The sequence below is a fragment of the Callithrix jacchus genome, chromosome 12 (assembly GCF_049354715.1).
Source record: "Callithrix jacchus isolate 240 chromosome 12, calJac240_pri, whole genome shotgun sequence".
Classification (NCBI taxonomy): Eukaryota; Metazoa; Chordata; class Mammalia; order Primates; family Cebidae; genus Callithrix; species Callithrix jacchus.
The window spans coordinates 123,134,905-123,157,500 of NC_133513.1; the positions used below are offsets into that span (position 1 = coordinate 123,134,905).

General features: G+C 45.0%; 1 protein-coding gene across 15 annotated transcripts in view; it reads right to left on the bottom strand.

Moving 5' to 3' along the window:
• Positions 1–15,752: 15,752 nt before the first annotated feature.
• Positions 15,753–22,596, bottom strand: part of EBF3 (EBF transcription factor 3) — a 128,867-nt gene continuing 122,023 nt past the window's right edge. For 3 of the 15 annotated variants that reach the window (XM_035269510.3, XM_035269503.3, XM_035269500.3), the window contains 5 exons: positions 22,535–22,596; positions 21,276–21,464; positions 20,669–20,866; positions 19,526–19,638; positions 15,753–18,424 (listed from right to left, as the gene is read on the bottom strand). The exon at positions 22,535–22,596 is cut by the window's right edge and continues 116 nt beyond it. In XM_035269510.3, the coding sequence (XP_035125401.1) occupies positions 18,407–18,424; positions 19,526–19,638; positions 20,669–20,866; positions 21,276–21,464; positions 22,535–22,596 (580 nt within the window). In that variant the 3' untranslated portion in view covers positions 15,753–18,406. The remainder of the gene's footprint in view (positions 18,425–19,525; positions 19,639–20,668; positions 20,867–21,275; positions 21,465–22,534) is intronic. The other 12 variants (XM_078344103.1, XM_035269509.3, XM_035269508.3 and 9 more) reach the window with 7 other exon arrangements.

Genomic DNA, 22,596 nt, shown 5'->3' on the forward strand with positions numbered 1-22,596 from the left:
ATCAAGGAGGCCTTCCAAATTCTGTGTTCTCAAAGCCCCTCATTCCTCCTGCTAGCCTAGATCAAGGAAGGCCTTCCAAATTCTGTGTTCTCAAAGCACTGAATAGGTTTCCTGCGTAGCACGCCTAGATCAAGGAAGGCCTTCCAAATTCTGTGTTCTCAAAGCACTGAATAGGTTTCCTGCATAGCACGCCTAGATCAAGGAAGGCCTTCCAAATTCTATGTTCTCAAAGCCCCTCATTCCTCCTGCTAGCCTAGATCAAGGAAGGCCTTCCAAATTCTGTGTTCTCAAAGCACTGAATAGGTTTCCTGCGTAGCACGCCTAGATCAAGGAAGGCCTTCCAAATTCTGTGTTCTCAAAGCACTGAATAGGTTTCCTGCATAGCACGCCTAGATCAAGGAGGCCTTCCAAATTCTGTGTTCTCAAAGCACTGAATAGGTTTCCTGCATAGCACGCCTGGATCAAGGAAGGCCTTCCAAATTCTGTGTTCTCAAAGCCCCTCATTCCTGCTGCTAGCCTAGATCAAGGAAGGCCTTCCAAATTCTGTGTTCTCAAAGCACTGAATAGGTTTCCTGCATAGCACGCCTAGATCAAGGAAGGCCTTCCAAATTCTGTGTTCTCAAAGCACTGAATAGGTTTCCTGCATAGCACCTACTGCAATTGCTTTTAAGATCTTATGTAATAAATGAAGAGACTTAATATGTATCCGAATGGGGCAACTCAGTATTTCACCAATACCCCCCATACTATAAACTCTGTACAGTATCAAACTGATTCTAAAGTTAGGCCTGGTGCAATGGCTCGTGCCTGTCATTCTAACACTTTGGGAGGCCAAGGTGGGAGGATTGCTTGAGCCCAGGAGTTTGAGCCCCGCCTGGGCAACATAGGGAAACTCTGTCTCTACAGAAAAATTTAAAAATGAGCCAGCCAGGAGTGGTGGCACACACCTGTTGTCCCAGCTACTCGGGAGACTGAGGTAGGAGGATCACTTGAACCCAGGCAGTCAAGCTGCAGTGAGCCAAGATCATGCCAGTGTACGCCAGCCTGTAGAGCAGAGCAAGACCCACATATCAAAAAAAAAAAAAAAAAAAATCTATGTGGAAATGTGGAAAGTAAATGAACAGAAATAGCTGAGAAAATGTTAAAAGATTCTGAGAGGAAGTTTGCTCTTCTAGGAATTAACATTTTTTTTTAACTACAAGAATTAACAATAAATGGAATCTACACAGGAATACTCTAAAAGGTCAGTAGAAGAGAATTTAAAAAGAAAAAAAGAATAATGTGATATTTAAAATCAGTGGAAAAGATGAGCTGACAACTCAATATACTGTTTGGGGATAACTTGTTCCCCATTTAGGAAAAAATAAAATTAATTTTCTCCTTGTATAAAACATAAGATTAAACCCTAGAGAGATTAAAGAACATAGGCTGAAACTATGAAAACCATCAAAGTACCAAGATAAAATGTAAGATAATTTTGTTTTTTAATCTAAGGTTGGAGAATATCATCCTAAACAAAGAATAAGAAGCCATAAAGGAAAAGATTGACTTACAGATGGCTGGGGAGGGGTAGGGGCATTGCAGAGGGAGAGAAGCCCAAAGCAAAGTCATTGGCATGGAGATGATATTTGCAACACATAAACAAAGAGGTAACCACGTCAACTACAAAGACTCCTGCAAATTAACAAGCAAAAGACAACCCAATAAAAATGGGCGAATGATATCAACAGGCAGTTCACAGAAGAAATGCAGAAGCTACATACATGTGTGAGAAGATGCTAAATATATTGGTAATTAGCAAACGTGAATTAAAACAGCACAGTTTTATTATTACCAATTAGATTAGCAAAAATTTTGACCGAAGGTATCCTCACTAGAGGGTTTGTCCCACAAGAGTAAATGTTTGTTTTATTCATGGCCAAATTACCAATACCCAGAATAGTGCTTGGCACCTAATAGGCACTCGGTTGATGTTTTTCATTTATTTAACTTTGCTAAAATAAAAACATTTACAGTTCCTTTTTTGAGACAAGGTGTTCCTCTGTCATCCAAGCTGGAGTGGAGTGTTGCAATCACAGCTCACTGCTGCCTCAACCTCCCGGGCTCAAGTGATCCTCCCATCTCAGCCTCCTGAGTAGCTGGGCCCACAGGCATGCACCACCATGCCCAGAAAGTATTTTATTTTTTGTAGAAACAAAGTCTCCCTGTGTTGCTCAGGTTGGTCTTGAACTCCTGGGCTCAAGTGATCCTCCTGCCTTATTCTCCCAAAGTGCTAGGATTATAGGCATGAGCCACCATGCCCAACTATTTCTAATTTTAATAATATTTTAGGTGTCCAGGTCAGAGGCATGAAGTACATTTACACTATTGTGTAACCACCACCTCCATGAATCTCTAGAACTCATTTCTTCTTGCAAACCGAAACTCTTCCCCCATTAAACAGTAACTCTCCATCCTCCCCTCCCCAGCCCCAGCAGCTGTCATTCTACTTTCTGTCTCTCTGAATTTGACAGCTCCAGATACCTCATATAAGCAGACTTAGACATATTTATCCTTTAGACAATAACTATTTTTAAATGAGGGAATGGAGGTATTTAGTACAGGTGAAGGTGGGGTGAAGGGAAATTAAAACATTTGACCGCACCTGTCCAAATTTAAAGTATACATTTAACAAATAAGCAAAAAACCCCACTTCAAGGGCTCTTTCCTAAAGAAACACTGATTAATGCACAAATACACATGTATGAGGGTATTCTCTATATCTCTTTTTAAATATGAACTTTTTATTGAAGTAGAAAGTAGATACTGAGCCATTCAAGAACCATAAGCATCCAGCCCCATACAACTTATGAGGTGAACCTACCTGAATCCTGATCTGGAGTTCCAGCAGGCTCCCTCCGACCTCCTCCTAGTCACTATCACCCCACCTGGATAAGCTCAACTCTGCCTTTTCACTCCATTGATGAATTTTGCCTATTTTTAACTTGATACAAAGGGAAATAACAGAGTGTACTCTCTTTGGTGTCTGACTTCTTTTGATTGACATTATATTTGTTAGATTCGTTTCCTAACAGTGCATGTAATGATAGCAAATTTATTCTCATTATTTTGTACAGTATTCATATTGTATAAATATGACACAATTTTATGTAGACATTTTGCCACTCAAGGCCATGTTGGCCATGTTTCCAGCTGGTGGTTTTAAAAATAGTGCTGCCATGAACTTTGCTGTGCGTGTTGGTCGTATACCTAGTAGTGGGATTGCCAGGTCATAACGTTCAGCTTTGGGAGAGGCTAACAAAGACTTTTTTCAAGTGCTTGTACCAATTTACATTCCCACCAGCAATGTGTGAGACTTCCATTGGATCCAAATCTTTGCCAAAACATGATATTGTTTGACTTTCTCAGATTAGTCATTCTGGTGGCTATATAGTGGTATCACTTTATCTTTTAATTTTAATTTTCCTGATGGTTAATGAAGTTTAACATCTTTAAGATGTGAATTGACTATTTGGATATCTGATTTTCTTTATGTTTCTTGTTCAGGTTTTTGTCCATTTTTCTGTGAGATTGTCTACTTTTTTCTTAATGATATGCAAGAGATCTTTCTATTCCAATATGAATCCTTCGTCAGATGTATATCTTGCAAGTGTCTTTCCCCCTCTGTGGTTTGCCTTTCATTTTCGGAATGTATCATTTTGAAGAACAGCATTTCTTAATTTTAATGTAGTCTAATCTATCAGTGTATTTTATGGGTAAAGCTTTTTGTTTTCTGTTCATCATATCTTTGCTCATCACAAGGTTACAAAGATATTCTCCCATGTTTTCTTCTAAAAACTTTATAGTTCTGTCTTTCACATTTAGCTAGAAATCTATCTAGACCTGCTTTTCTATATGATGTGAGGTAGGGGTCAGTTTTATTTTTTAAAGAGATAAAGCCAATTGACTCAGCACTGTTTGTTGACCCAGCCTCATTTTGTCATATGTGTGGGTCTGTTTCTGGACTCTCACCCATTTTACTAGACTTTCAGGCTGTCTTTGCACCACTAATATATTGTTTTAATTAGGATAGCTTTAAAATAAGGCTTGCTGGCTGATGGTCTCAGTTTTCCAGTTTTATTCTTATTTGAGATTATGTTGCTTTCCTTAGCCCTTTGCAGGTCCCTTCAAATTTCAGAATCAGCTCATCAAACTAAACCTGCTAACATTTTATTAAGATTGTGTTTAATCTACAGATCAATTTGGGGCAAATTTAGGTATATACAATAATGAGTTTTCTAATCCATGGACATGGTATATCTCTCCAGCTACTTAGATTGTTAAAATGTTTTTCTCAATTATGTTTTGTGGTTTTCACTGTACCAATTTTTAATAAATTCCATTTATTTCTAGATATTTAATGTTTTGCTGACATTGTAGGAGTATCTTTTTAATGGTATCTTTAATTTTTTAATTTTCTATTTGTTACCATAGCATTTTTTAATAGCAAAGAATATAAAATGTTCAACAGGGGACTGGTTCCATAAATTTGCTTTCATATGTACAATGGATTATTCTACAGCCATTAAGAAGGATGGGGTGGATCTACATGTACTAACAGGGAACTTCACTAAGTGATGTAAGTGCTAAAGAATAATTGCTACCGGGAGAAGCATGATGAGAGTAACATAAAAATGATTGTATGATCTGTCTCATGTTGTTACGACTACATGTAGATGCCTGTCTCTCTGTAACATTGACAACCCATTGGTAATAGTGCATCTGCCTGCAAGCTGAAGGGGTCTAGGCAGAGTTGGGATAAGAAAGATTAGTCATTTTCTCCAAATACATGTTCATTGCTTTTATTTTTTAAATAAATCTGAATTACAAAAAAGCCAAACAAAGTGGAGGTGGGGTTATTACCTATTTAATGCCTGTCTTCCTTCTGGCTCGGGACCTGGCCTACCGCAAAGTCTTCACAAATACTCAGGATGGATGGAGCTGGGATTGAGTGATCCACTTAACCTGCATAGAGAAAGTCAGATCTAAGTCTGAAGCTCTTTTTGTATAATTATATTACTTTAATGAGTGCATATTATAAACTAACACAGGAACTGTGTCCTGTGAAGCAAAACCATCCTAGAAAATGAAAGAACTGGATTATTAGTGGGCCACTGTAGTGTGATATTGAGCACAGAAGCAGTGCCTTGGTCCAGAGTCCTGCCTCTGTTATGTGTGTGGATCCCTGAATTAGCCTAGTGAAGCCTGAAGACCCCTTCCCCAGAACAGTGTTTTCAAGTCCACAAAATAAAATACATACAATCACAGAGAAAATTAATTATATTAAATTGCCAGCAAAACATGACAAATAAAATTTGAGATATCATTGTATATGTGCTTCTTCATTATTCATGCATTAAACAAAATCTAGGAACAGTTGAGCTAATTATTACCAGACTCTCCAAGTCACAATAACCGTAAACAATCTGATACTGCTAAAGTGACTGTGACTTGTGGTCTACACTCATAAGGAAATGCTGAATTTTATAGCTATTAGTGAAAATAAAGTTAAAGTTTTGTTTTCCATTGAAGTTCATGGACCCTAGGTTAAGAACCTTTGCCTCGGTTGAAGACACAGTAAGGAATGCTGTTTCCCTGAAATTTTGGTTTGCAAAAGCTGGAATTCTGGGGATGCAGCAATAATCCAAGCAGACCAACCCTTTTCCCCAAGGGGCTTCCCTTCTCACCGGAAGACGGTGCAGAAGTCAATTAAATAAAATCTAAACTTCATTAAATGGTGTAGGTGCTAAGGAGAAAAATAAAATGAAAGGGAGAGGGAAAGGTATATATGTGGTGGTTAAGGTGGGGGTTAGTTTTAGACAGGGAGGCAGGCCTGCCTCCCTGGGCTGGGGTAAGATGTGAGTTGGGGAGCACAGCAGGTGCTGTTGCAGAAGAGAGCTCCAGGGAGAGGGAGCAGCAAGCACAGAGCCTCAGACAGGAGCTTCTGCAGCCGCAGAGGGAGGGAGGTGTGGCAGGGCAGTGGCTGACCCTCAGTGTCCTTGTGGCCCTTGGAAGGTCTGTGGAGGGGGTGGGTATTTCTTTCATTTTAAAGACCCCTCTGGCTATGGTGTCAAGACAGAGAGGGACGGAGCTCCAGGGCAAGGGCAGGAGTGAGGGGACCCATTAGGAGGGTGCCGCCATCTTCAAGGGAAGCACTGATGTGGCTCGGAGCAGGGTGGCAGGGGCAGCATTCACTGACACTCGTGAGATCCAACTGAAAGAGACAAGTTTTAAAGAAATTTAAGGAAAAGAATGACTATGTTAAAAATAGTGAAACTAATTACTCTGGAATGTTTAGAAAATAATGAAACTCTCTTAAAAGGCCATCTGGAAGGATTTTGCTTTTCCTTCATGTTATTTGGAAATGACCTTGGAGGAGAAGCCCTATGTATGTGTGTTCCACAGGGGACCAAGAGTGGCCTCCCAAGAGCCCAGGCCGAGTCCAGGCCAGGGTGGGGGCAGGCTGTCCCACCTGGTGCCATGTGGAGCCAGGACCTTGGCGGGAGTGTGGATCTGCCTTGGTCTCGACCCAGGCAAGAATTAGGAGCCATGATCTCCACTTTGGTGGCCTGGAGATAGGGGGTCCGTAGGGGCCTGCAAGACCACCTTCCCCTTCCAAGGTGTGTGGACACCAAGAAGCCCCTCCTGGGGAGCACGTGGTGGGGGGCCCTTGGCCAGCTTAGGACAAAGACTTAGGAGGGTCCCCCAAGATCCCATGTGCCAGCCTGCAGCATGAGTCCTGGCCATGTGCTCCAGGAAACATGGTTTCCCCAGAATACCAAAACCCTTAAGAGTAATTCTTCATGAAAAATAATGTTCATTCGTTATGCTCTGATAAAACCACAGGGCTTTTTAATTTTTTATAACAGCTTTATCAAGAAATAATTCACATACCATACAGTGTACTCATTTAAAGTGTACAATTCAATGGTTTTTTAACATATTCACTGATATGTGCACCTACCACCACAGTCAATTTTAGAACATTTTTATCACTGCAGGAAGAAACCCATACATAGCCCTTGGCTGCCACCCTCATCACCTATGTTCCCCAGCCCTGAGCAGCTACTCCTCTACTTTCTGTGTACATAGATTTGTCTGTTCTGGGTGTTATACAGATGAAAACATGTGAGTTTCTTGGTGATTGGACTTCTTTCATTCAGCATAGTGTTTTAATGATCCATCCATGTCATAGCATGTTTCTGCATGTCATTCCTTTTATGGGTGAATAATATTCTGTTGTATGGATGTACAGTAATTTAAACCATACTTGGATGGGCATGGTGGCTTACACCAGTAATCCCAGTACTTCAGGAGGCTGAGGAAGGAGGGTCACTTGAGACCAGGAGTTTGAGAGCAGCCTGGGAAACATAGCGAAACCCCATCTCTTTATAAAATACAAAAATTAGCCAGGTGTGATGGTGCATGCCCATAGTCCCAGCTACTTAAGAGGCTGAGATGAGAGAATCATTTGAGCCCAGGAGGTCAAGGCTGCAGTGAGCTGTGAGCTGTGATTGTGCCACTGCACTCCAGCCTGGGAAACAGAGTGAGATACTGTCTCAAAAAAAAATTCATAATGGACATTCGAGTGGTTTCCACCCTTTAGCTATTAGGAATACTATTTAATAATATGTAAATATTTCATGGCAAGTTTTTGTGTGCATCTATGTTTTTCATTTATCTCGGGTCTATACCTAGGATTGGAAATACTGGGACAGGTGGTACCCCCTTGTTTAACCATTGAGAAACTGTTGGACTCTTTTCCAAAGCGGCGACACCATTTCGCATTCTCATCAGTCGTGTGTGTTCTCATTTCTCCACATCCTTACCGTCACTTGTGAGTAGGACCTCATCACAGCCATCTTCCTGGGTGTGGAGCGATAGCGCATCGCAGTTTCAGCTTGCGTTTACCTGATGACTAATGATGGTGAGCGTCTTTGTGCATGCACATTAGTAATTTGTGTGACTTCTTTCAGAAAACATCTATTCATGTCATTTTCCTATTTTTAAGTTGAGTGATTTCTCTTTATATTATTGATTGGTATGAGTTCTTCTTACGTTCTAGATACAAGTCCCTTATCAGATAAGTGATTTGCAAATTGTTTTTCTCATTCTGTGGGTTGTCTCCCTTTCTTAATAGAGTCTTTGGAAACATAGATTTTAGTTGAGGTGAAGTCGAATTTATGTATTTTTTCTCGTGCAGCTCATGCTTTTGATATCACATCTAAGATCTGTGTCATATCCATTATCAAATCCAAGGTCATAACGAGTCCTCTGTTTCCTTCTAAGAGTTTTTGTAGTTTTAACTCTTACAGTTAGGTCTTTGCTCCATTTTGATTTAATTTTTTATATGGTGTGAGATACAAATACGATTTTGTTCTTTTGCTTGTGACTCTCCAGTTGTCCAACACAATTTGTTGAAGAGACTATTCTGTTCCCATTGAATGGTCTTGGCAGTTTTGTCAAAACTCAGTTGACCATAGATACATAATTATACTTCTGAACTCTCAATTTTATTTCATTGATACGTCTATCCTATGCCAGTACCAGATTGTCTCAATTGCTGTTGCTTTGTAGTAAGTTTTGAAGTCAAAATATGGAATTCTTCTTTGTTCTTTTTCAAGAGTGTTTTGGTTATCCCATGTCTGGTGCAATATCATATGAATTTTAGGACAAGTTTGTCAGTTTCTATAAAGAAGCCGGCTGTGATTATGATACGGATTGCATTGAACCTATAGATCAGTTTTGTGTCATTAATCTCAACAGTGTCGTCTTCCAATCCATGAACACGAGATTTTTTAGGTGATTTAGATCTTTGATTTATTTTAACAATAGAACCGTGGGACTTTTGAAAGTCCTCTTTCAGAGAAGATAGCTGTTTCAGAACAGCTATCTTTTGAGGTTGCCTATTCTTACCAACTCTTGTGAGAGCTGCTACAAAGTTCTGGGTCTCCATCCTGTCCAGAGCATTGGTGCAGCCCTAGGTAAACAAGCCCAAGGAGTCAGCTGAGGGGAACTGCGCTGGGTTTTGTTCTTCTCTTTAAAACTCCTCCCTCCTGCAAGCCTGCCCAGGCAAGTGGGTGCTCATAGCTCCAGCTCATTGCTAGGTCTTGGGTGTTCCCTCAACTTTGGTTTAACATCAGCTGTTCACTTTGTCTCTACACACTATTCCTCTCCTTTTCAGAGCTGGGGAATCATCATATCTTAGGGTTCCCAGCCATCTGGGTTTGTCCTTTCACGTGTGAGAGGAGGGCATCATCCAGTCTTTATCATGTGTGTTTCCACTGCCCTCAGCACCACTTATTGGAAAGGGCACCCTCTGGCACTGCATTTCAGTGCCATCTTTGTTGTCAGTCAGGTGACCATGTACAGGAGGTCTGTTTCTGGACTGCCTATGCCATTAGGTTATTTGTCTGTTCTCGTTCTAATACCAAAGTGTCTTCATTATTACAGCCTCATAAGAAGTCTTGGTTTGGGCGGTTTGAATCCTCCAGCCTCTCTCTCTCTCTCTCTCAGAATTGTCTTGGCTCCTCTGGATCATTTACATTTCCACGTAAATTTTAGGATCAGCTTATCAATTTTAAGGAAAGCACCTAGTGGAATGTGATTGAGATTGCACTAAATCTGTAGGTCAGTTTAGGGAGGGAGAGTTGACATCATCTCAACAGGTAATTTTCCAATCCATGAATATGGTATATTTCTTCACTTATTAAGATTTTAAAATTTCCTCTCAGTACAATTTTGTGGTTTCCTGTGTATCCTGTGTAGACCTCTTGCATTACTTTGGTAGCTTTCTTTCTAGCTATTCGATGTTTCTAATGCTATTGTAAATGGCACTGAAAATTTTTAAATGGCATTCTTAAAATTCCTATTGTAAAACTACTGTTATTGTCATAGAAATACAGTTTTATGTTGACCTTATAGTCATTAATCTTGCTAAATGCATTTATTAAACCTCATACTTTGTAAAGTTATTTTTGGTTCTCTTATAATGATCATTTAAAGATATTTTTTTCTCCTGATTTGTCTGGTCAGTAATTGTTTGGTTGCAGGCAGCAGAATCTTCCTCCAAGAAGTTCAGTTAGAAGTGAAGATAGGATCAGGCCCCTGAGGCCTGCTGAGAAAGCCAGAACAAGGAATTTAGCAGGGCTTCATGGGAACCCCCTCCCTGGGGCTCTCTCCCCTTTGGACCCTGCCGCCCAGGTCTCCATACCTCTGGGTACCTCTCCTCCTTCCTGCCCACTTCCTGGTCTGGTGTCTGCTCTCTTAGCACTACATCAGCCCCAGCTCAGATGCCAGGCAGCCATGCATCAGCACCCGGTCTGTCAGGCTTCAGTGTTCTAGCCCAATCTGGTGGCACTGAGTCTGTTGTCTTCCCTACCTTGCTCACTGTAGCAGGAGGGCAGAGTGCTGAGACTGTGATACAGTGAGCAGTGTTCTCTAGCTCATAACTCTGCCTGTCTGTTCAGAAGAAAACTTGGGAAATATGAATGCGCTGTGTAAGTTTTAAGCTCTCAGATACACCTACTGTTAATTTTGCTGTAACTCTGACCAGTATTTTTTCCAAATAGATGTATATTTTTATATATTATTTACTGTCTTCTCTCAATATAGAAATTTACAAATTGGAATTATGTTCTATGTAAACGGTATTATATGTTTATTTTACCTAATTTTATGTCATTTGATGTTGACCATTTTATTAGATATACTTCAAGAACGTGATTTTTATGGCTTAATAGAATATCTAATATTCCATTATAATGGCAATATCATAATTTAAGGACCATTTCCTATTTTGAGTCATTTGGGTTCTTTCCAATCTTTTGATAAATATTGCCATAGCTAACAATCTTGGACCTGAAAGTCTTGTCTCATATCTGATTATTTCCTTCAGATTGATTCCTTGGAGTAGAATTGGTAAAAAGGATATGAAGATTTTTAAGTCTCTTGTTATGTCAGACTGATTTCCAGAAGGCTTGGACCAATCTACTCTTCTGCCGACAACTGTAAAATCCCCTTCCTCCATCAACAGCATCGTGTATTAGCTTTTAAGAAAAATCTTTTCTAATTTAATAGGTTAAACAAATTCGTCTCATTGTTTTAATTTGACATGTATTTTTAAATGAGGTTGAACATAATTTCCTAAGGTTATTCATCGCTTTTATTGTTCCCTTGTGAATGAACTGTAAATTTGCCTCTTTTTTCTTTAGGGTGTTCATTGAGTCTTATTGATTTGCAAAAGCTCATTGTATATTAAGAATGTAAACCCTTTGTTCAGATTGTTACAAGCATGTGTTCTCTCTCTCCTGGTGGCACCTTCCCTACATCAGCCCCGTGTCCTGCCGGCCCACAATAGTAGCACAAGGCAGTGAAGGATCTGGTCTATTACAGGTGGAGAAACAAGTTTTATATTTGGCTCAGCCAATGAACCCTGGATGGCTGAGCAAACTGCACCAAGACCCTCGTTGTCCATGGCCCACCGTCAATGTGGAATATTGGGAGAGGGTGTCGCCTGCTGGGCAGGTTGGTGAGAGGCTCCTGTGCTCCCTCCTGACCCTTTGTGTCTTTTTCAGCCAACACTTCTGACATTGTTGTCACTCATTGCAAGTCTACCCTGCTAATTCTGATGGCTCTGATTTTCCTCTTCTCCATTCCATCCTTAGCCCATCTTCACCCTGCTGGCAGTCATGGAAGCTTTTATTGAGCCCTTGCCAGGTGCCAGCTGCAGGGCTAAGCCTCTGGCTGCCTCAGTCCTTGCCTCACCTCCCTCCCACTCCTGCACCATGGGATAGGCTCAGTGTACCCTTCCCATACTGGAGATGCTGTGTGGACCCAAGGAACCCCTTGTGTGCACAAGGACCATGGTGCACCAGTCCCATGTGGATGCCAGGAAACCCATAGAGAGCACAGGGAGCCAGCGGTTCTGAGGACTCCTGGCAGCTGCAAAGGCCCTGGGAGAAATGGTCTTATGCCTCTGATTTTGGAAGCGTGGATGTGTGACATTGGTTAAGTTCAGAGGCAAAGCCCCTGACACCCAGCTGAGCTGCACCAGGCAAGCCAGTTTCCCCCTGTGGCCTATACGGGTAGCTCAGCTGAGTCAGGCCCTCTAAACCCTGTGGGTGACTTGGTTAGGGTCTTCTCAGGGAATTTGGCTTCTCTCCTCACTTCCATTCAGATATCCCTCCCTCTCTCTCTCTTTCTTTTTTTTTTTTTTTTTTTTTTTTTTGAGGCAGAGTCTTGCTCTTGGTGCCCAGGCTGATGTGCAGTGGCACTATCTCAGCTCACTGCAACCTCTGCCTCCCAGGTTGGAGCCATTTTCCTGCCTCAGCCTCCCAAGTAAGTGGGATTACAGTCACCCACTACCACACCTGGCTAATGTTTTGTATTTTTAGTAGAGACAGGGTTTCACCGGGTTGGCCAGGCTCGTCTTGAACTCGTGATCTCAGGTGATCTGCCTGCCTCGGCCTCCCAAAGTGCTGTGATTACAGGCATGAGCCACCGTGCCCAGCCAGCCTTTATTACTGAAGATACCTGAAACCTAAATCAGTGGCGAGAGTATAGGGTTTGGAGACTGGAGACATCAGCTGGCATCAGGCCCTGGTCCTTTCAGCCCGGTGACCCTGGCCCGTCATCTAAACTTTCTGAACTGCAGTTTCGCCACCTGGAAGTAGGGAGCCAGCCCCAGCACAGAGCTTTGTGGGAGGACAGAACAGACGATGTGGATAAAGCACTCTGCAGATCACAAGGCAGCAAAGGTGAGTATTGCGTTAGATGTGTAGAGTATTCGACTCACTTTAGCAGCTGTATTTAAGAGATGGTCTCTGAGGAATCTTGAATCAGAAACAGTGTTCACCTCCTCCTGAAGCAGCAGTGCCTGCCTCACTTTGTCCCTAGCCCTAGTCTTTCCAAGAGGGACAAAATGCCCTTCTAGATTCCCACTAAGTATGAGACGCTCAGCTTCCCCACTCAGCCTTGACTGGTGCCCGACGCAGGGGTGAGGGGGCGAAGAAGGCACAGGTTCATCCAGGGCACTCAGGAGACCCACTGGAAGGCTGGAGACTGGTGGCCTCAGATGCTTTCAAGTCTTCTCTGCAGGGGACACCACCCTGCGGTGGCCTGGGGGTCAGGGCAGGCTCTGCCAAGGAGAGCACTGGGGCTTCCACTGGATGGTGAGTGGGAGTTAGCCAGGCTTCTCTCTGCCCAGATTTCAAGGTCTTGCTTGGCACATGGGGACTGGGTGGCCCACATGCTTCTGTGTCCTGCGTGTAGCTGTCCGTGGGGTGGCGTAAACCAACTGGGGTGGGAAGAGATGGGGGTGGAGACTCACCAAAACTGATGGCACGCCCCAGAAAATGTGTCTCTGTGGCCATCCATGGATCTGTGAGTGCAGACCTGGAAGTCATTGTGAGTTTTGCCAAGGACGATGTCCCAGGTTATAAAGCTGCTGCTGGATTCACCCTGACGGGCACTTGTTCTTGTCGCAGGTTCAGTTGGCTGTACTTGGCAGGGCAGGTGGAGTCACCAGGGCTGCCTCTGCCTGTCAGGGAGCCCGGCCGCGGGTTGTCCCTAGGCCAGGGGTGGGAGTGGGAGCTACATCCATGCTCACTCCCAGCCCTGCCACGGTGGCAACTCCCTCCCTATGAAACCTGCGGCTCTATGCTGGGACAGGACAAATGACCAAAAAATCAATTCGTAATCTGATTGGAGGTTTTTGATTTCCTCTGATGAGTTCAAATTTCATTAAAAGCAACCTTATTCCAACATAAAAGGAATCCTTGAAGGGTAAAGCAGGGGATTGTCTCACCGAGTATAAAGCATCCCGACTCTTTTGTGTGATTTATTCATGGCATTAATTGTGAGGGCCAACCTGTGGTGTCCGTTGGCAGCTGCAGCGTTATCAGGGCCTGGGATCGGCCTGGCGAGCTCAAAGCACAAGGACTCACATTCAAAAATCATTCTTCGGCATATTGACACTTCAGTTATCAACAACCCTTTTTATCTGCTGGAAGGGAGATCGCAGCTCGTGGGGCTGGAATAAGCCACAAATCACTGTCGCCGCCGCCTCTCTGCATTCTCTTAATTGTATGTATTCTCTGGAAAAAATGATCATCATGGCCTCTTGTCTTGATGAGAAATTGACATTTCTGAGGACTTCTTTGGGTGCGCCGAGTGAGCGAGATAAGGCGTGGGTTGTTTTAGAGGAGAGCGGCCTTTCTTCCCTTTCAGGCGCCTCTTTACCGCTCTCGTTGACCCACTTGATGAGTATGGATTTCATGAGGTCTTTTTCAGCATTTGAACTATAAAAGGTTCAGAATGACACCACCCCTTATAGACAAAAGATAACCTTGCCCTTTGAATATATTGATTCTTTATTAACTAGGCTGTTTAATGCAATGAAATGAGGCATTAGATGGAAGCCCATTTCAAGTGCTTTGAATAATCTTTAAAAGCTTGAAAGACCTTAAAAGGCGGCCTGACAATAATTGGCATGCATTTTGAAGGATGCAGTTCTCGCTTCTGATTTGAAACACAAACAGGAAGTAATTTCTCAGGCCCCAAGTTACAGGGCGCTGAGTACTTGTGGCACCAGCGCACAGTGGGAAGGAGGTGACTTGCCCCAGCCCCAGCCTCCAGCCACTTGGGAGGGAGCCTGCAGGGGAGGGGAGTGGGCAGGCTTCAGGCTTGTACCTTATAAGCCTCTCTCTTTGCTGTCTCTTTAAGGCTGAAATCAGACCCTGATTGTCAGTGACAGGAGAAAAAGGTACTCACAAATTTCTTTATGTTTTGAATAATTGTTTCCTGTTTTGCTCAGCAGAACAAGTAATTAAGATGACATTTGCGAGTCCTAATTTGGATCACACTTATGTGTATGTGTGATAAGGCTGCAAACCTAGCCTTTCATGGAGGAGAAAATGAAAAAATACTGAGTAAAATGGGAGCATGGGAAACTCGAAGGAGCTGAACATCATTGTGTAAATTAGAACCTCAGTGTTGATGGCGGATCTCATAGTAAATGCATTTGGCTACCAATGTGTGGCTAGCAGTGCCCGGGGCTAGTGCATGGGGGCTACTGTGCCACTCTCTTGGCAGTGAAATTGGTCATGCCCCTGTGTAGACCCTAGCTAGCACATGCATCTGGGTGCCCTGGTGTCTGCCCACCCTTCCAGAGCCTTTGCTGCTGCACTCACTGTCCTAAGCCTGGTTCTTGCCCAGTGGAACCCAACCATGGAGCCAAAAGGAATGTGTGTAGGGGGTCACTGGAGCACTTGTTCCCTACCTGCCAGTACGCTATTCAGAAGCAGAGGGCCTGGGGCAGGAGGTCTGGAGGGAGTGTGTTACAAAGCCCCTCAGTGAGCCTTGGGATTGTTTGAGTTCTCAAAGACAAGTACCCCAACAGTGATTGTGTCATCCCAGTGCTACTGTGACCCACGAGCATCTATGACACAGAAAAATCACCCAGAGTGCAGCACATGTACAGGTGGTCCCTCTGGGGGTCAGGACCTCATAAGTGACAGTTTGCTGAGCATCTCTACGCAGGTTAGAGGGCGGAGGGTGGATACCTCTGTGGAACGTTCCTCTGTGGACGGATCACTTTTATCTTAGCCAAGTTGCAGCTTTGAAACCCAGACATGCAAATGAAACCCCAGTGTAAGTTTTACGTGTGTTTAGTCTGTCATTTTAATAATCAAAACAGAGAACATTGCCAGAAGTGAAATTCACAGACAAGAAATACTTTAATTAAATATTGTGTAAAATGAACATTTTTATACAGTTAAATATCTGAAAAAATGTACAGATAAAACAATTTTATTGTAGGGTCTTTAAGAGTAAAATCTACCATTTAGTGAAGCGCTCAGTCTTGAGACAGTGAAGTGATGTGGGCGTTGACTACTTACCCTAAAACACAAACCAGGTGAGGGCATGGGGAAGCGGGCAGGCGTTCTCAATGCATACGTGTGAGCTCTTTTGTAGATCAAACCCTTCCTCATACAAAATAAAACGGACGCAATTTAGTTCCAAAGTGACTTCTCAGGCTTTCCCGTGTAGCTAGGCCTTGTCGACCATCACAAAGCCGGACTGTGACCGGCTGACTCCTGGGGACCTTCTGTTTATTTTGTCCATAGAATGAACACTTTCTAAGTTGTGTATTGTTGATTTTTTGTCAAGAAGGTATTTTAAAGAAGTCCCTCCTTTTTGTTTTAAATTCGATTTCTGCTGCAGTTTGCAAAATGTTGGCTGTGCTGTGTCTGCGAAGCATTTAGTGCAAAGGAGAAAGGGAAAAAACTGAAACTTTTGGTCTCACTGTGGGGTTGGCAGTAAGAGGCACAATATCTGAAGGAGGCCACTCCAGTTTTTAAAGTACGACAGTGCTGTTGGAACTGACCACAAAAAGTATTGTTAAAAAAATAATAATTAAAAACCAGTAGTGATTTGGGGTTCTCCTGAAACCTCCCTGAATCGGAGGTAGGCCCAGGAGCAGGCAGGACGCAGCAGAAATACTCCCAGAAAGGACAGACGGGTCATGCAGCGGGCTTGTGCTTTTGTCTGTGTGTGTGTGTGTGTGTGTGTGTGTGTGTGTGTGTGTGTGTTAGACCATACATCTCCAAATGAAATATTTGTTAACAATTGTAGTGTAAGCCTGTGATAAAATAGCACAAAGGTTCTTTAAAGAAGTCCACTTTTAAGGCATCAGAGAAGTTAATGTGGCAAACATTTTAATTAAAACATCAGAAGTAAATTTTATTTTAAACTTTAGGCCTCTGAATTTTTCCAGTAAACACAGTTCAGCTATGTGGCAAAGTCATGGGTGGCATCTAAAATGACTTTTTACATTCTACAAAAAAATAAAAAGGACACAGCCCCAAATGGTGTCGCCTCTTCGCGGCCGCTCCACATGCACAGAACCTACTAGGACTTGTCACGGCCGGGTGGCACCGTTTTGACTATACAACAAACTTTTTTTCAAAAGTATTTGTTCAGATAACTTAAAAATAATATAAAAATAAACAATGAATTTGACTTTTCCTCAAAATAAAAAAAAAGGATGGAAAGTCTAAACAAGAGCATATTTTTGAAGTACAAATGAAAAGTAAAGACACTGGTTCATCTTAACGAAACGGATCAAAGAGTTGAGTTCTTGGCTAATGCTCGTCCCAGTATCACAACACCAGGCCACGATCAGAGACCAACAGAGACAAGAAAGAAGAGAAAGGAAAAGGCGGGAAAAGCAATGTACAAAATCTCAAAGATAAATACAATATTTATAATTGATATGTTACAAAATAAAGTCCCTTAGCAACTGCAAGTGTTCATGGGAAAGTGTCAAATGAAGACCATTTTATTCCTTATGAGACACATAAGGAATAAAACTTGTGTTTCTAAATTTTTTAAGTGGATCTGAAAAAAATTCAAGACAAGTGTATAAATATTTAGCTACAACTTTGGCAAAATCACAAAAGTCTACAATTTTATAACCACATACAAAACACATTAGGGAAGAAGGATCTAGAAGTCAAAAGGACAATTTCTGGTACAAGAAACATAGACCGCACAGTAGCCTAAGAATGCAATAGTATACAGTGCTAGCAAAAGTTGAAAAAATGGTGCAGCTCACATTTGCTTAACAGGAAGCTCTAGCAGTGGGAGAATATTGGAACCAACAGACAGTAGCATTTTCTCTGTCAGTGTGCTTGTTGAAGGCAAGAGAATCCAATATCAAAGTTACAATTTCTAACTACAATAAGTTACAAAGTTTCATTTCATTAAGATGACGTTAAGCAATGATCAGCCCTCCCTCCCCCCCGCCACCCCAGTTCTCCTAATCATATAGTCCTCCTTTTTCCAGTCTGATGGCTCATACCTCCTTGGCCCCCTTTTATCACCACAAAAAAATATTTCACATTATAGAGATACACAACCATTGTGAATCTAAGTATGAGTACAGAAAAATGTTTGGAGGCGTTTTTCATCGGTGTTTCATGATAATCAAAATGGTGCGTTCACAAAGTTTCTCCCAACACATAGCAATTACTAGACATGGCCAAGACGGAGTCAGAAACTTTATACAAAATAGGTGCCGCTTTGTTTTCCTTATTCTTCAGGACTGAGAAATGTGAAAATATGAGAAAAGTTCAGTCAATAAAATGGAATTGTTCATGAAGAAGTAGGCTGTTTGCATGTTGATTCTTAATAGTTTAAATAAAATCTTTAAACAAAGTCTTTTGTAGCATTTCAATTGCTGCTGATTTTTTCGAAGATACGGTTTCCATCAGCATGTCTTAATATACTAAACGTGTCCCCTGAAGTCCGTCCTTTGATGCTGGGTGCTGCAGAAGGTAAACACAAGTCCCTCACATCGGCGGGACTACCAGCCCAGACATAGCTGCAAGAGAGAAGGACAGGGCAGTCACTGCAGGCCCCTGACACGCGCCCTCCCGCCACGCCAACGCGGGCGGGGCTGCCCTTCCCCACTATGCAACTGGGAGGCTGGACTCGGAGGATTCCATTTACCAGCCTCAGGCGTGTTTAGGGCGTGCTGGGGAATCTGCTTCCTGGCAGGGGTTGGGAGGGGCCCATGGGGACAAAAATCCCCTGGTCCTGTCCCTCCTGCAGCCCTCCTCAAAGGCTTCTTTTAGAAAAGGGAAGGGCTTTGCTGTTTGCAAAGGCTGCAGCTTCCCGCACTGATAAGCGCAGGGTGCGAAGCCAATGGAGGCCCAGACCCCACTCTGTCGAGAGAGGTGGCCCAGCCTCGTCACTCCCGTGACGCGAGCCAAGGCCAGCTCACAGGCCCTGCTCTCGCTCCCTATGTGAGAACCAGACAGGCCTCAGTTTCCCCCTCTGCCTCCAGGTCTGGGCTCTGACCGTGCCGCCATCTCTCTGTATCGTAATGGTGAGTCAGGGGCTCTCCAGAATCAAAGCCACTCACAGCCCACCTGCCCTGGAACCTCCAGGCAAGGGCCACGGAGAGACGTGAGTCGTGGCACTGCTGGCGGGACCTTATTTCTCTTCTCAGGAAAGAAGAGAAAACTGCATGAAAACGCCAAGTGGGGCTGACGCTTTCAGGCGAACTCCTGGTACGAAAGTAATTTAAAATCTTTTACCGCTGGTGTTGTTTAATTTTTGTCAGAACGATTGTTCTCATTAATTTATGTATAAGATATTAATACATTTGTTCATGTAGTGACGTGAGCTTCAATTTCTCAGTTCATTAATTTCAACAATATTAATTTATCTCCGACTCACCGTTACAACTTTATGGTTTGGAAGCCCTGTGCGTGTACACACCACGAAGGAGGTGCCGTCTTTCAGCCGGCCCCACCCCACGTCGCGGGCAGGGCTGCGGCACCTCACCACCTGCCTCTGCAGCGACCCTGGTGCGGTGCCCGCTGATGGCACGCAGGCCAGTCGGCAGCACTCCGGGGACCTGGGCGTCCCTTCGTACGCTAACGGGTGTTGTGAGACAATGATTTCAAATCACTGATACCTTTCCAGTTCCTTTTTTGAGCATTAGTTCATCAAAGTGAAATATGCCACCGACTTCACAAAAGGGCCAGTTTGTCTTCTCCGCAGCTACGTCCTCAGCACCCAGCAGAGAGCCTGGTACATAGTAGGTGCTCGGTAAATACTGGTTGAATGGGTTCATGTTTCTAAAGGAGTAACTGGATTTGAGTCACTGGGAGGAGCATATACCAGAGGTGGTGTCTGAAAGAGGCCAGATGACGGCCACTTAATTCAAGGGCCTGCGGGCCTCAGCACCTCACAAAGGGCCACTCACAAGCTCAGGAGGCCTGGGGGCACCTGTGTGGCTCTGCCTGTCCCACACATCACGGGCCACATGCAGCCTGTACAGCCCAAATAGGCCAGGCGCCGGGCAGGCACAGGATGCCCACTCCATGTGGCCTCATCTGTGGACAGCGGTGCCCTCAGGGCCGGCCCTTCTCCCTCCTGAATCTTTGAAAGATATCACTTAGGAAAATTAGCTCCTGTCCACAGACAGGACTGCAACCTGGTGCTGGTACACACCTGGCCCTGGGTCTAGATGCACACGCCGTTCCAAAAGACAGCGCAGCCTTGCTGGACGCATGGTCCAGCAGACAAGGTGGAGAACCAAGGCCCTGCCTCAGGGCCACGAGGGCAGGCTCCACAGGTGGCATGGTGCCCGCCATCCCCATGCTGGGGCTGTATTTGCTGTTTCGTGCATAGGAGGCTGCAAGCGCAGGAGCGGCGGGCAGGGCTGCACCCTACACTGGGAAGTGGCAGGCTCCAGGCAAAGGCCCACTGGCTGAACCAGGCAGACAATGACCACAGCTACCTTCACCACAATTCCGCCTTCTCTCACGTGGTCCCACCCCCTTGGGGGCACAGGGTGCTCCACCGTGAGGACACTAGGTGCCATCAGAGGGGTGAGCTGGACAAAAATCAAGAGGCGGAATCTGGTCCTTGCTGGGGCTCAGTGCACGGGGGTCCTCGCTCTGAACACCAGGCAGAGGTGGCACACATCATCATGGGCCACAGGAGAACATGCAGCGGTCATGGAGGTGCCAGGAGAAAGGCTGATCCCGCTCCCCCCCCATCCACACCCCCGGAGAGGACCTGGCACTGGCGCCCGGCCCCGCACCACCCTCACCTTGCAGTCCGTTCCCGTTGGCGCTGGTGCAGGAAGGAGGAGGAGAGGCTTGGGGCCGGACCACGGGCGCGAAGGCGCTCTTCTGTTTCACTGCGGAGATGACATTGGCAGGTGAGAATGAGAAAATGCCGTGTGTGCTGCTACAGTTTGAAGGGAGGGTGACCGAAGAGGCTGCCATGGTGGGGCTGGACGGCACTACTGCAACAAAGCAAACACGGTCAGCACGCGCGGCCGCGGCACAGCGCCACGGCGAGAGGGCACCAAGGCCTCGCCTCAGACGGGGTGGGGCGGGGGCAGGAGAACAAAACATGACATGCGTCTGGGTCGGCCACACTCTGGATAACAGGCAAGCTCTTTTGCACTGACTTTCTCTTCCAATTGAGCAGCCCATTTTGTTCCGATATTTTTTTTTTTTTTGGGTTTCCAATGAGATCGCATCGGGCCCATTTTGGGTCAATTTACGGTCGACATTCTGATGCCCAGCCTCCAGGGCCACCCTTCCTTTTACCCAGCAGCTCACACCACAGAACATCCAAGCAATGCACACACTCGACTCGGTGGTGAATATGAATCTGCGTGATGACGTGTGACAAAAACAGACACTTACTGCCGTAGGGAGAGTTAGCGGAGGAGCCATTAAGAAATCCAGGCGAGCCAGGGACCCCTAGATTGGCCATGGCGCCACTTCCATATCCATTCATGCTAGTGCTGACTGTGTTGTAATTGGACTGCTGGGGAGTACTGCTGGGGACGTAGCCTCGCGGGGACACGCTGCTTGTATTGCGACTGTAGCCGACTGTTGAAATCCCCCCCCGGCCAAAAATAACGTTATTATCAGCGACAGACACTTGGGGGGGGTTCCCCGAGAATCTATATCATATATTCCACATTGCTAATTGACCCTGCGCTTTCTACTGCTCTAGCGCCTGCTGCCAGCTCGGATGACCTTATCACGCCAACCCTGCTGCCACTGTCTCACCGAGAGCCCCGTCCTGTCTCTGCTGGCTTCGACAGCCAGCCAGGGCATGCTTCGATCTCACCGTCAGTGGCTTTCACGTTTCTCTTTAGAGGCAATTATCAACAGCTCGGATTCCTGGTCTGTCCCCCCACACTCTGTGAACTTGCAGCCTCTGTAGACCTTCAAATGCCATGACTGACAAGGAGAGCTTGTTTGTGGCCGTAACTTCCCCTGGAAGGCTGTTTGGGGGTCTTTGTATGGTTGCTATTTCTATACGTGGGGGCAGTCGGGGGGCATGGGAGCTTCATTCCCACCGTGGGAGCGTGGAGGGAGGGGAACGAGATCAGCAGCACAGTGGAGGCGTTTTCTAAGCTCACTGCCTGTGCACTTTTCAACCACGCAAACTAAAATGGACCCAGACGGCAAGAGGCAGCAACCTTGACCGGCCCAGGTCACTGTACTGTGCGGCAAGGTGCGGGGCGGGGAAATGGGCGTCTCTCTCCAAGTTTTTGTTCCAAACTTAGACCCAAATCCCAGCGGGCAGCGCATCCACACAGGCTCCCCCTGGCTCCCTGGCCGTGGCTATCCTATGGCTTAGCCCAGTCTTCCAAGGAAAGAAAATCACTTCTGAACACATTGAGGGAAACTTCTAGCAAATACCAGTGACCCATCTGGCAGCCAGTGAGCTGCCATTTTTAGTAACTGGGCCCTCTGAGCATTCTTGGCCCAGCACTGCCTGGGAGGACCTGCAGCAAGGTCTTCCTGAGCAAAGGAATCAGCAGAGCCAGAGAGCACAGAACGCTATGGCCACTCCCCAGCCAGCCCTGGATACGCGCCTCTGCAGCTAAGGCCTCACCCAACCCGCCGAGGGCGCTCAGGGCAGGGGTCCGCCTGGCATGCTGGCCTACCTTGGTCACTGGCTTGTGATGTCTCTGACACGTTGACGGCTAGCTGGCTGCTGAAGGAGTTG